At 48.0% G+C, this 13,382-nt stretch overlaps 1 protein-coding gene across 1 annotated transcript in view; it reads right to left on the bottom strand.

Moving 5' to 3' along the window:
- Nucleotides 1–4,450: 4,450 nt before the first annotated feature.
- Nucleotides 4,451–13,382, bottom strand: part of LOC109872503 (dapper 1) — a 47,813-nt gene continuing 38,881 nt past the window's right edge. The window contains exon 3 of the mRNA XM_020463765.2: nucleotides 4,451–6,827. Within this exon, the coding sequence (XP_020319354.1) occupies nucleotides 5,206–6,827 (1,622 nt within the window). The 3' untranslated portion in view covers nucleotides 4,451–5,205. The remainder of the gene's footprint in view (nucleotides 6,828–13,382) is intronic.

Here is a 13,382-nt window from a genome sequence, read left to right as displayed (position 1 = left end):
AACATTACTGGCTGGGCTCCCAGACCGTGGTATGCAGAACTGCGGCCCGACACATAGCTCCTGTGTGTGAGCCCCTCTTTATGTTGGGTTATGGATATGGAAAAAGGCAGACATGGTTATTGGGGGTTTGAGGGTGTGTGTGTTTGTGTGTGGTGTGTATATCAAATCAAATCAAGCATTATTTATACAGCACATTTCAGACATGAATGTGCATTACAAGAAAAAACTAAGAAAATAAAAGCTGAAATATTTACTACAGAACAAGCATAAGATAAAAAAACAAACAACTAAAAAGCACCCAGAGGAAAAGCAAAGTTAAAAAGTTAAGATCTCTTTTAAATATGTCCACAGAACCACTCAGGTTCTTTGGCAGGCTATTCCAGAGGCTGGGGGCATAATAGGGGCGGCAGGTAGCCTAGTGGTTAGAGCGCTGGACTAGTAACCCGAAATGGTTGCAAGATTGAATCCCTGAGCTGACAAGGTACAAATCTGTTGTTCTGCCCCTGAACAAGGCAGTTAACCCACTGCTGCTAGGCTGTCATTGAAAATAAGAATTTGTTCTTTAACTGACTTGCCTAGTTAAATAAAGGTTAAATAACTAAAGGCTGACTCTCCATGGATAGTTAAAAGGTCAGTACCTGAGGGACCTACTGGGTACATAACTTAAAAGCACAATTGTGGATTGTTTTAAAAACCTATAGAAGAATCTTAAATAATTCTAAAACTCACAGGCAGCCAGTGCAGAGACCTTAAAACCGGTGTAATGTGTGCTCTCCATCTGGTCTTGGTCATTACCCGTGCTGCAGCATTCTGTATGTTTTCCAGTTGACCAATGGCTTTCTCTGGTAGACCAGACAGGAAGGAGAGCATTACATTAGTCAAGCCTGCTTGCAATAAAGGCATTGATGAGTCTCTCTGTATCAGTCTGAGAGAGAAACAGCCGCCCCTTAGCAATGGTCCTCCTAAAAATATATTTAGGTCACATTCCTAATGTTTAGTTCAGATATCACTTTCCTGAGCATGTCTGTGCCAACCAGGGAAAATAAAACCATACTGCTCTTGCATGGTAGGCTAGGATACATATCAACAAACTTCTCATCAGGTCTTGCTTGACTGATACCCAGCCTAATGTAGGTTAGGTTATCTTATCGCTGAAATATGCCACAAACTCATCACATTTAGATATGAAGGAAAGTTCACATAGGTTTACGGGGGTAGGATTTATCAGGCCATCAAATGGTAGAGAAGAGTACGTGTGTGAATTTGGAAGGGTGAGGAGTAGGTCGAGAGGAGTATGGGTGAGGAGAGAGCAGAGAAAGGAGAGACACAGACAGAGTGAAAATGAGAAAAGGAGTGAACGGCTGCTCAGTCTGCTGCTGCTTTTTCTCTTGAGAACAGGACAAAGTCATCAAAGTCGGGGCGCAAGGAGATAAAGACAGCAATAAAAACTAGAGAAAAATAGAAAATAGGTCAATCACTCTGAATCCAACCAAGTGCCCAAAATAAAGCCCCTTTTCTCTCTCTCTCTCTCTCTCTCTCTCTCTCTCTCTCTCTCTCTCTCTCTCTCTCTCTCTCTCTCTCTCTCTCTCTCTCTCTCTCTCTCTCTCTCTCTCTCTCTCTCTCTCTCTCTCTCTCTCTCTCTCTCTCTCTCTCTCTCTCTCTCTCTCTCTCTCTCTCTCTCTCTACACCATCCCCCGTTCTTTCGTCTCTCTCTCTAACTCTCACTCCCTCCCTATCCCTCAAATCAAACCCAGCTGTGGTGCCGGCCAGGTCTCCATTCAGTTGAGTTTGACTCTCCTTTTTTCCCTTTCTCCCTCCCTCCTTTTCTCTGTTTCTCTTTCTGTGTTTTGGTTTCCTCTTCTGGCCTGGTGCTGGCTGACTGACCCGCTCTCTTGTATCACTGCTTCTCAGGAAATACCCCAGGTTCCTAGCTCTGAAGGGAGCATGCTTCTCTAACCAAATCCAGATGGAGGGAGGGAGAGAGGTATAGGGAGGGAGGGTGAGAAAGAGAGGGGGTGGTGGGTGGGGAAATGCCTGAGAGCGAGACAGTGAACGAGTGAAGAGAGAGGGAGTCTACAGAGAGTTCTTTCTTTTGCCTGAGTTCTCCCTCTTTCTCTCAGTCTCTCTCCCTCTATCTCTCCTCCCTCTCTATTGCCAACAGGACTGATTAGGGTAAGGGGCTCACTAGTTTCAGCTAGTTTCTCTCAACCGCCCATCTTCTTTTCTGGAACCTTCCTCTCCTCTCCTGCACTCTCTTTTCTATTCCTGCTGCAGCAGGACAGATGACTGACACAGCTGGAACAGTGTCATAATGCCCAACCCATATCCCAGAAATCCATGTCCTCTTCTCTTCCCCCAGCCTCACACACTCCCTGTTCATTTACTCAATAGTGCTGTGTTCTACAGCTGCCCTAAGACGTGCATTTGTGTGTGTTTACCAGAATGTGGCAATGGAAGGAAAGGTCGTAGTGCAAGGGCCTTTTTGAAGTGTGTAACTGTGTGTGTAAGAATGGGTGTCTGTCAAAATTGTCATAGGAGTTCTCAGCATCTTACATGATGACGCTTTCCTGCCCTTCTTTCCCACTTGGTTTATGTGTATGTGTCTGCGCGTGTGTATGCATGTGTGTGCCTATGGCAGTGCCTGTGAATGTGTATGCCAGTGCCTGAATATGTGTCTGTGTGTGTGCCAGTGCCTGTGTGTTTGCTCAAGCATGTGTGTGTGTGTGTGTGTGTGTGTGTGTGTGTGTGTGTGTGTGTGTATGTATGTGTGTGTGTGTGTGTGTATGTGTTTGTAGGAAGTTGCTCCGCTACATCTGGGGCTAATGATCTTGTTCTCCAGTGGAAGAAACTGATTAAGTGTTTATGTGAATTCCTGTCTTCTGGCTTGCAGCCATGTTGGTGACACGCCAGACTAGACCTGCATGACAACAACAACAAAAACAAGATACCATCTCTAACCCAGAAACCAGCCCCTCCCCTGCTTTCACCACTGCTCTCCCTCTGCTTTTCCATGTCCATCTACCCCGCTTTCCCTCCTTCCACCCTCTGTCAACTATCATCCTTTACCCCTCCCCCCAACTATCCTCCTTTACCCCTCCCCCCCAACTATCCTCCTTTACCCCTCCCCCCCAACTATCCTCCTTTACCCCTCCCCCCCCAACTATCCTCCTTTACCCCTCCCCCCCAACTATCCTCCTTTACCCCTCCCCCCAACTATCCTCCTTTACCCCTCCCCCCCAACTATCCTCCTTTACCCCTCCCCCCCCAACTATCCTCCTTTACCCCTCCCCCCCAACTATCCTCCTTTACCCCTCCCCCCCAACTATCCTCCTTTACCCCTCCCCCCCAACTATCCTCCTTTACCCCTCCCCCCCAACTATCCTCCTTTACCCCTCCCCCCAACTCCCTCTTTTCTTTCAATTAACACCTACATCACCTGCAGCACCAGGCTTTTCACTGCTAAAAGGGTGTGTGTGTTTCCCTGCCTGTGTGTGTTCCACCACCTACCTCAGTGAAAGGTTATTAGTGCAGTTGGCTCCACTGGTACCACCCAGCACAGCAGATACTCGTTATGTCCCAAATGTCACCCTATTCCCTATATAGTCCACTACTTTTGACAAGGGCCCATGGGGCTCTGGTAAAAAGTAGATCACTATGTAGTGAATAGGGAGCCATTTGAGACTCCACCACTGTAGTTTACATTTTATCTCCATGAGATCGAGCAACTGGACTGGCTACAGTGTCAGATATGCCACATGTGGTCTGAATTGTCAGAAGGAAAATGTGTATCATGTATCTCTCTTAAAATGAATCATGTTATCGGTACCTTTACTGCAAGGTTGTCTTTCATCACGTCATAGCTTTATCCTTGCCCTGAAATGGACGTCCAGCTTGGGTTTCTTTTTCTCCCCTAGCATCCACTCTCCTCACCTCCCTCTCAAAATGCATTGGAAGAGAAGGTCTAAGTTTCCTCACCTCAGATCTTTTCCTCTAATACAATTTGAGAAGGAGGCGAGGAAAGAGTAAGCAAGGAATTGAAGAAAGCATATTTTAGAAAGAGCCCATCCATGTCTGAAAACATTTCTAGCTGACAAATCCTTGCATCCTCCGTCCTTGTTTCCACCAGTCCTCTCCTCCCTCTCAAAGTGCATTGGAACAGAGTACCCAAGATCCCTCCCCTTGGGCCTTCTCCTCCAAAGAGCTTTGAGAGGAAGGTGAGGAATTGAGTAAACAGAAACATCAAGGATTTGACAGCCAGTAATGTTTTCAGACACAGCCCATGCATGGTCTTTTGCGTGGTAAACCTGGGTGCGAATCAGGATGGAACACTAACAACACTAATAATGCATCACAGCTTGAGAGCTTTAAAGAGCTAGAGAGGCAAACACACCCACAGTCACTCACTTTCACTCTCTCTCCGTCCAATGAAACACACATTGACAGCCGGTGGTCGAGAGACAAGACCTCTGTGGTCCCCTTAAGGTTCTATGGTCCCAGCTCATTTTATTTACAGAATACATTCATAAATACAGGAGTGAGTAAATCACACCACACAGGTGGTCATGTGCAGAGGAGGGCAGCATTCCAGGCTACATTGCATACACCTGTCAGATATGACAATGTCAGATTTCACAGCTAGATAGGTGTTTAACGTATCAGCTAACCTCATATGATTTAGCAGTCTGATACCCAACTGCGTTATGCAGTTAATTACATGGCATGTATCCATTGGTTGATACAATGTCTGCAAAGTAGTGTGGCCTGGAAAGCAACCTAGACTACAGACACGTTGATGCTGAGTCACAAGACGGGACATATCATGCTCACAGTACTCTCTGTCAGGGGGAGGGAAAGGGGAATAAGGCCAACTCAAGCCCCATAGCATATTATCTAGTCTCAGACCCCGCCTGGCTGGGTTCAAGCAATAGCCGAAAGCTTCACAGCTCTGGGATCATAGTTTAGAGCTCAGGCTCAGCTCTGTTTGCTTGTTCAGGAGGGTTTATGGCAGATCTGAGGCCTGTGAAGGATGCCAAAGAGTCTATGTATGCATGTACAGTTAGGCAGTGCAGTTAAAGTTGCTGTCTTCTGTACTTGTGGCTCATCAAAACAGACAGCGTTTCTCCTTGAAGGAAACCAGGTGCATATAGAGAGAGACACTAAATTGTCTTAACCCCCAACTACTAAGCACGGGTCCTGTGCAGCACTCTAAACGGTGGTCATGACTTTGAGGGAGCCCGTGCGGAAGCGCAGGATCTTCTTCTTGAGCGCGTGGGAGGCCTTGATCTTGACGAAGGCTTTGGGCTGCAGGGGGGCGCCAGCTGGAGCGGTGGCCGTCATGGGGGAGGAGAGCTGAGGGGGGAGCTGCTGGGGCCACACCAGACCCCCGCTCTCGTCTGAGTCACTTGACAGCGAGCTGGAGGCCGGCGAGTCTTCACTCAGGCTCGACTCAGACTCGCCCTGCCCAGGGTGGGGGTAGCGCTCCTCGGGCCGACACAGGGTTGCGAGCTCTCGGTCCAGGTACTCCAGATGGGGGTGATGATGCGGGTGTGGGTTGATGTAGGCATAAGGTGGAGGAGGAGGCCTGGGTTTGCGGGTGCGCCTGGAGCCCTGGTCAGCTGGGGGCGGCTGTGGAGGCTGCTCAGCTTCATCCTGGCTGAGCTCAAGGGTGGAGCGCCAGCGGCGGTAGCCTGTGCTGCCCGGCTGGGGCCTCTTCCCCTTGGACTGACTTCCGCGGCCGCTTCCTGACCCTGATCCTCCCCCGTCTCTCTCCACCGTGTTGTACTTGCGTTCAGGGACGCCCCGTTGCCCATTGAGGCTGTTCTCAGACTGGGACCTGCAGGCTCGTCTTCCAGGCTTCTTGGAGCCTACTGGCCGCTCCCGCTCTCTCTCTCTGTCTCTCTCCCTCTCCTTGTCCCTCTCCCTTTCCCTCTCCTCGCTAAAGCGACACTTCTTAGGGGCGGCTTTAGACTTGGCTTGCTGCAGCTGCTGTGGGGCCGGCTGCTGTTGAGAACCCCTCTCTGGAGAATAGGCGCCCCGGCTGGGTTTGGGTCCCCCAGGGGCCCCCCTGTGGGAGTGGGAGTGTGCGGAGGCCCTGGCGGTGGGGGCCCGGAGAGGTTGGGCAGGGATGTACTGGGCGTTGACCAGCTGCTCGTCAGGCGAGGGAGGCGAACGGGTCGGGGGAGGGGCCGGGTAGCCGTGGTGGAAGGGATGGGGTGAGTCGGGCTCGTGGCTGCTTGGGCCCTGGGATGGAGGTATGCTGCAGGGGGAGTCCAGGGAGGCAGAGCGGGTGTTGGCCAAGGGCTGTCTGGGCCTTGGTTGGGGGTAGTGAGGGTGAGGGTGGTGATGGTGGAGAGGGGAGTCATTGGGGAGCAAGGCAATGCATGCGTATGGCTCCTGGTCCAGGCTATGGCAGGCCCAGGATGCAGGGGGACCCTCGGTGGGAGGGGGACCAGCGGATTGGTGGTGGTGGTGCTCAGGCATGGAGGCAGCGGGTGGTGGAGGCAGGGGGTCCTTGCAGCAGAGGCTGCTCTGGCGGGCCACGGTGATGGCGGTGCGGGGCTTGCAGGGCCGATGGGACAGGGCGCGCCGCTGGATCAGGCTGAGGATATATGTCTCAACACGCTGGGCCTGACGGTAGTCCTCCTCCGTGGGCTCCCCCTCCACATCCAGCCCTCCTCCTGGCCCTGAGCTATGGTCCCAGGCCCAGGCCTTGCCGGCCCCCTCGGCGATGCCTTCCAGGGAGGGGTAGGGGGCCGAGAAGGAGAGGGAGACTGTGGGGCGGGACCCGGATTCTGGCTGTCCTTCCCGATTGGCCACGAAGAATTCCCCTGGAAAACAGAACCAATAACACAGTTATAATCAGACAAAGCAGAGAACAACACCACAGACAAGAGAACCCACAGACATGAGAACCCACAGACATAAGCTAATGATGCATCTACAGTGAGATTTTGTCATTCGGACCAACTTTATTTGGTCATGTGCTTAAAAAGACATACAAAAAGACGTACATACAACATGAAAACACAAAATACACAAAATAATTCATTCAAAGTGCTATGGCTACACATTTAAAGTGAAAGTGCAATATGCTGTATACTCGAGGGACCAACACACTATCTATTACAGCCTAAAGGATGTTGGAGTGTGTCAGGACACAAAATTGGGGAACCACGCTCATCTCAAACCAATAGTTTTTGCTAATTTGGTTTTCTATTCAAAACTGAGACTTTACCTTTATCCCAGATGAAATTAGACCCATGCTCAAATGGGCTATGGTGCTTCTGAAGAAATGCCATCTCTAGTCACTAGCCTGCAGTAGCACTTACAGCATTGTGAGGCATTACTGACAAACTATCATTGAAAAGGAGCACGTTATGGGAAATAGGTATACAAACCCACTCAGGTGAATGAGCAAACGTACACCAGGCACCACGGACGTAGCTCTAGCTGTATGTACAATACACAGCTGCAAAACCAGCAGACGCTGTTTATTATGACCAGGCGGTTACAGACACAACACAGGCTCTGTTCCAAAAGGCACCCTATTACCTACATAGTGCACTACTTTTGACCAGGGTCCTGCACTATATAAGGAACAGGGTGCCATTTGGGGCGTAGACAGTGTTCTGTTGAATCCTTCAGATAGAATGAGCAGCTGAGGTAACAAGAGGTTGACCACCAGGGATCTACTCTACTGTACATCAAACTGAAGTCTGGCTTGTGTCCCAAATGGCACCCTATTTCCTTTTGAGTGCATTACTTTTGACAAGGGCCCATAGGGTTCTGGTCAAAAGCAGTGCACTATAAAGGGAATAGGGTGCGATTTGGGACACGCCTTCTGTTTTCCCTAAACTAGTCTGCTGCATCCCATAGGGACGCATTCCTTTTAGGAACGTCAGCTTAGCACAGCCATGGCCAGACTGGGTAAGATGCACTCTAACAGTGTCTATGTACAGTATGTGTGTGTCTTTGAGAGTCTATGTGTTTGTTCAAGTCTGTGTGTGTGTGAGTGAGTGAGTGAGTGAGTGAGTGAGTGAGTGAGTGAGTGAGAGAGAGTCTGTAAGTGTGTGTGTGTGTGGCGTGTGTGTCTCTAACATGCTACAGTAGGTATCTTTCTCTCTCCGACTGAGTCTGTACAGAGCAGCCTTGTCTTAATCCCATGACTATAATCTAGGCCCCTGCATAATCACCACAAGACAGTCCACTGATGCCGTTACACATCAAAACATGAACAACCAGTCTCTCCTTTCACCCCTCCACCAGCACACCCAGTACCCTAATTTATCAATGTCACTGGGCAGAGGCAGTCCCCTCTTTTACCAGGGGTTCCCACACTTTTTTACTCTGGCCCCCCTTCCAGCATTGAGGAACTGCTCCCAAGTATTCCTAGGCATAATAGAGAGATGTGGTCATATACAAATGTAAGCAAGGTTTGAAATTATTATATTATATTATATTTTAGCCAACCATCTGCTCAAGAAAAAAATTGGCCCTCGGCTGAATCTAGTTGATGATCCCTGCTCTAAGATATGCAATTACTGGTACACAAGAGGAAAACTGATAATGTACTACCCAATATCGAAATTTCACCTTGTGCATTCTACTATTCCCACTTTCAAGAGTAAGTTGAAAGCCGGACTGGGTTCCTTCTTTTGGGGGGGGAGGGGACCCCCGCGCCCCAGCTGCCGACCCGTCTTGCCCCTCCTTTTATTTTTATTTCACCTTTATTTAACCAGGTAGGCTAGTTGAGAACAAGTTCTCATTTGCAACTGCGACCTGGCCAAGATAAAGCATAGCTATTCGACACATACAACACAGAGTTACACATGGAATAAACAAAACATAGTCAATAATACAGTAGAATAAAAGAAAACAAAAAGTCTATATACAGTGAGTGCAAATGAGGTAAGTTAAGGGAGTTAAGGCAATAAATAGGCCATAGTGGCAAAGTAATTACAATATTGCAATTAAAACACTGGAATGTACATGTGCAGAAGACGAATGTGCAAGTAAAGATACTGGGGTGCAAAGGAGCAGGATAAATAAATATGATAAGTATGGGGATGAGGTAGGTAGATAGATGGGCTGTTTACAGATGGGCTATGTACAGGTGCAGTGATCTGTGAGCTGCTCTGACAGCTGGCGCTTAAAGCTAGTGAGGGAGATATGAGTCTCTAGCTTCAGAGATTTTTTCAGTTCGTTCCAGTCATTGGCAGCAGAGAACTGGAAGGAAAGACGACCAAAGGAGGAATTGGCTTTGGGGGTAACCAGTGAGATATACCTGCTGGTGCCCGTGCGAGAGCATACAGGTTGCAATGGTGGGTAGTATATGGGGCTTTGGTGACAAAACAGATGGCACTGTGATTGACTGCATTCAGTTTGTTGAGTAGAGTGTTGGAGGCAATTTAATAGATGACATCACCGAAGTCAATGATCGGTAGGATGGTTAGTTTTACGAGGGTATGTTTGGCAGCATGAGTGAGGGATGCCTTGTTGTGATGTAGGAAGCCGATTCTAGATTTAATTTTGGATTGGAGATGCTTAATGTGAGTCTGGCAGGAGAGTTTACAGTCTAACCAGACACCTATGTATTTGTAGTTGTCCACGTATTCTAAGTGATAGCCGTCCAAAGTAGTGATGCTGGACAGGCGAGCAGGTGCGGGCAGTGATCGGTTGAATAGCATGCATTTAGTTTTACTTGCATTTAAGAGCAGTTGGAGGCCACGGAACGGAAGTTGTATGGCATTGAAGCTCATCTGGAGGTTAGTTCACACAGTGTCCAAAGAGGGGCCAGAAGTATACAGAATGGTGTCGTCTGCGTAGAGGTGTATCAGAGAATCACCAGCAGCAAGAGCAACATCATTGATGTAAACAGAGAAGAGAGGCGGCCCGAGGATTGAACCCTGTGGCACCCCCATAGAGCCTGCCAGAGATCTGGACAACAGGCCCCCCCGATTTGGCACACTGAACTCTGTCTGAGAAGTAGTTGGTGAACCAGGCAAGGCAATCATTTGAGAAACCAAGGCTGTTGAGTCTGCCAATAAGAATGTGACCAGGTCGATGAATACGGCTGCACAGTAATGTCTCTTATCGATGGCGGTTATGATATCGTTTAGAACCTTGAGCGTGGATGAGGTGCACCCATGAAAAGCTCTGAAACCAGATTGCATAGCTGAGAAGGTACGGTGGGATTCGAAATGGTCGGTAATCTGTTTGTTAACTTGGCTTTCGAAGACCTTAGAAAGACAGGGTAGGATAGATATAGGTCTGTAGAAGTTTGGGTCTAAAGTGTCTCCCCCTTTAAAGAGGGGGATGACCGTGGCAGCTTTCCAATCTTTGGGATTTTCAGACAATACAAAAGAGAGGTTGAACAGGCTAATAATAGGGGTTGCAACAATTGCGGTAGATACATTTAGAAAGAGAGGGTCCAGATTGTCTAGGCCGGCTGATTTGTAGGGGTCCAGATTTTGCACCTCTTTCAGAACATCAGCTATCTGGATTTGGGTGAAGGAGAAATGGTGGGGGCTTTGGTGGACTGCTGTGGAGGGTGCCGGGCAGTTGACCGGGGTAGGGGTAGCCAGGTGGAAAGCATGGCCAGCCGTAGAGAAATGCTTATTGAAATTCTCAATTATAGTGGATTTATTGGTGGTGACAGTGTTTCCTAGCTTCAGAGCAATGGGCAGCTGGGAGGAAGTGCTCTTATTCTCCATGGACTTTACAGTGTCCCAGAACTTTTTTGAGTTAGTACTACAGGATGCAAATTTCTGTTTGAAAAAGCTAGCCTTAGCTTTACTAACTGCCTGTGTATATTTGTTCCTAACTTCCCTGAAAAGTTGCATATCACGTGGGATATTCGATGCTAATGCAGAACGCCACGGAATGTTTTTGTGCTGGTCAAGGGCAGACAGGTCTGGAGTGAACCAAGGACTACATCTATTCCTAGTTTTAAAAAAATTTAATGGGGCATGCTTATTTAAGATGGCGAGGAAGGCACTTTTAAAGAATAGCCAGGCATCATCTACTGATGGGATGAGGTCAATGTCATTCCAGGATACCCCGGCCAGGTCTATTAGAAAGGCCTGCTCGCAGAAGTGTTTTATGGAGCGTTTGACAGTGATGAGAGGTGGTCGTTTGGTCGCAGACCCATTACGGATGCAGGCAATGAGGCAGTGGTCGCTGAGATCTTGATTGAAAACAGCAGAGGTGTATTTGGAGGGAGCGTTAGTTCGGATGACATCTATGAGGATGCCCGTGTTTACGGATTTGGAGTTGTACCTGGTAGGTTCATTGATAATTTGTGTGAGATTGAGGGCATCAAGCTTGGATTGTAGGATGGCCGGGGTGTTAAGCATGTCCCAGTTTAGGTCACCTAGCAGCACGAGTTCAGAAGATAGATGGGGGGCAATCAATTCACATATGGTATCGAGGGCACAGCTGGGGGCAGAGGGAGGTCAATAGCAAACGGCAACAGTGAGAGACTTGTTTCTGGAAAGGTGCATTTTTAGAAGTAGAAGCTCGAATTGTTTGGGTACAGACTTGGATAGTAATACAGAACTCTGCAGGCTATCTTTGCAGTGGATTGCAACACCGCCCCCATTGGTAGTTCTATCTTGGGAGGAAAATGGTTTTCCTAAGCCAGGATTCAGACACGGCTAAGACATCCAGGTTGGCAGAGTGTTGGGCTGACTGGGGACACGGCGATTCAGACAGTTAGCAGGCCGATGCTAACACGCTAATAGTTAGTAGGCCCGGGCTAAACAAGCTAGCAGTTAGCAGACCGGGTTAGCAAGCAAGCAGTTAGCAGGGGCTAGCAGTTAGCAGACCGGTGCAGGCAAGCTAGCAGTTAGCAGACCGGGGCTAGCAAGTTAGCCTATGGGGGACGTTGCGATGGGGGTAAGTCTGTTTTTGCCTCGTGACGTCAATAGACCAGTTGTGGAATTAGTAGGGTTCCAAGTAGCTCTAGGTAGCTAGCAGGCCTAGCTGGTTAGCAGAATGGGCCTTCAGCGGGCGTCGCGCCTGAGGGACCTGTTGGAATCCTCGGGCAGATGTCGTCGCTATTCCAGTCATAGAGGATCGGCGGGGTTCCGTGCCCCGTACCGGCAGTAGAAGGGGTTCGGATATTGTAGCCCAGGAGTTGGCTTCGGTGGTAGCACAGGAGCCCTGTCCGGGCTAGCTTCAGGCTAATTGGTACAACAAGAGGAAAACTGATGATGTACTACCCAATATCGAAATTTGTGCATTCTACTATTCCCACTTTCAAGAATAAGTTGAAAGCCGGACTGGGTTCCTTTTTTGGGGGGGAAGCCAGAGGTGTATTGCCCCACAGTTTGGGAACCACTGCCTTGTACAACACACTGCATGTGTCCACAATGGCACCCTATTCCGTATTTAGTGCACTATGTATGAAATTGGGTGCCATGTGGGATGCAGACATCTCATAAGGGGTCTAATGCCAAGATATGTCCACATCCCATGCCTGATTTCTTGACCAACCAGGTTATTATCATAGAAGATCCAGTACCTGGCTAAATAAAGGTATACATTGGTTGTGTGGATCAACCCCAAATGAATGGAATATGGACAGCAAATCAGCAAATTTCATTCATTTTAGATAGTGGCATAGTTGGATGTACAAAACAGATGGCCTGGGATATGGATCTATCTAAAAAAAATACCACTTTTTTGTAGTGTAGTGTCCAGAAAATAAAAGCACAATACAACACTGTGCCTCCCCCAACCCCTCTTTTACGCTGCTGCTACTCTCTGTTTATCATATATGCATAGTCACTTTAATAATACATTCACTGTCTTTTTACTGTTCACCTAATACCTTTTTTGCACTGTTGGTTAGAGCCTGTAAGTAAGCATTTCACTGTAAGGTCTACACCTGTTGTTTTTTGTGCATTTGTCAAAAAAAATGTATTTGATTTGATGCTCTTAAAAACTGAGCCACACAGGACCAATACCACTTAAGTCTCAGCCAAATGACCTTTGGGAGTACTGGTATGCAAGTGCAACAGTCTGTGTTTCCTGTGGATGGTTGTTTCTACAGTCATTGGGTATGCATACAGTCTCTTGCTTACTTTGCTTATGAACTGGAACACTAACTGATTTGAATAGAAAGAGACAGCCATGTTAACTTATATCCACCTTCACTTGTGTGACTTTGTCGGCCGTAGACGGGTGGGTCCCGCTTATATTATATTGGCCTCTCACTCTAGATTTCATTGTAATCTCTTTAGCGTAGTAGTGAGCTTTTTCTTTTTCATTTGTTATGGTCTTTCTCTGCATGCCACTAAGAGTCATTTTAGGTCTGTGCATTTTTTAAAGGTTATGTTACTGTGAAATAATAAAAGTATAGTAAGCAAGTAAGTACAATT

This window comes from Oncorhynchus kisutch, linkage group LG28 (assembly GCF_002021735.2).
Source record: "Oncorhynchus kisutch isolate 150728-3 linkage group LG28, Okis_V2, whole genome shotgun sequence".
NCBI lineage: Eukaryota > Metazoa > Chordata > Actinopteri > Salmoniformes > Salmonidae > Oncorhynchus > Oncorhynchus kisutch.
This window is presented reverse-complemented; position numbering and strand designations above follow the sequence as displayed.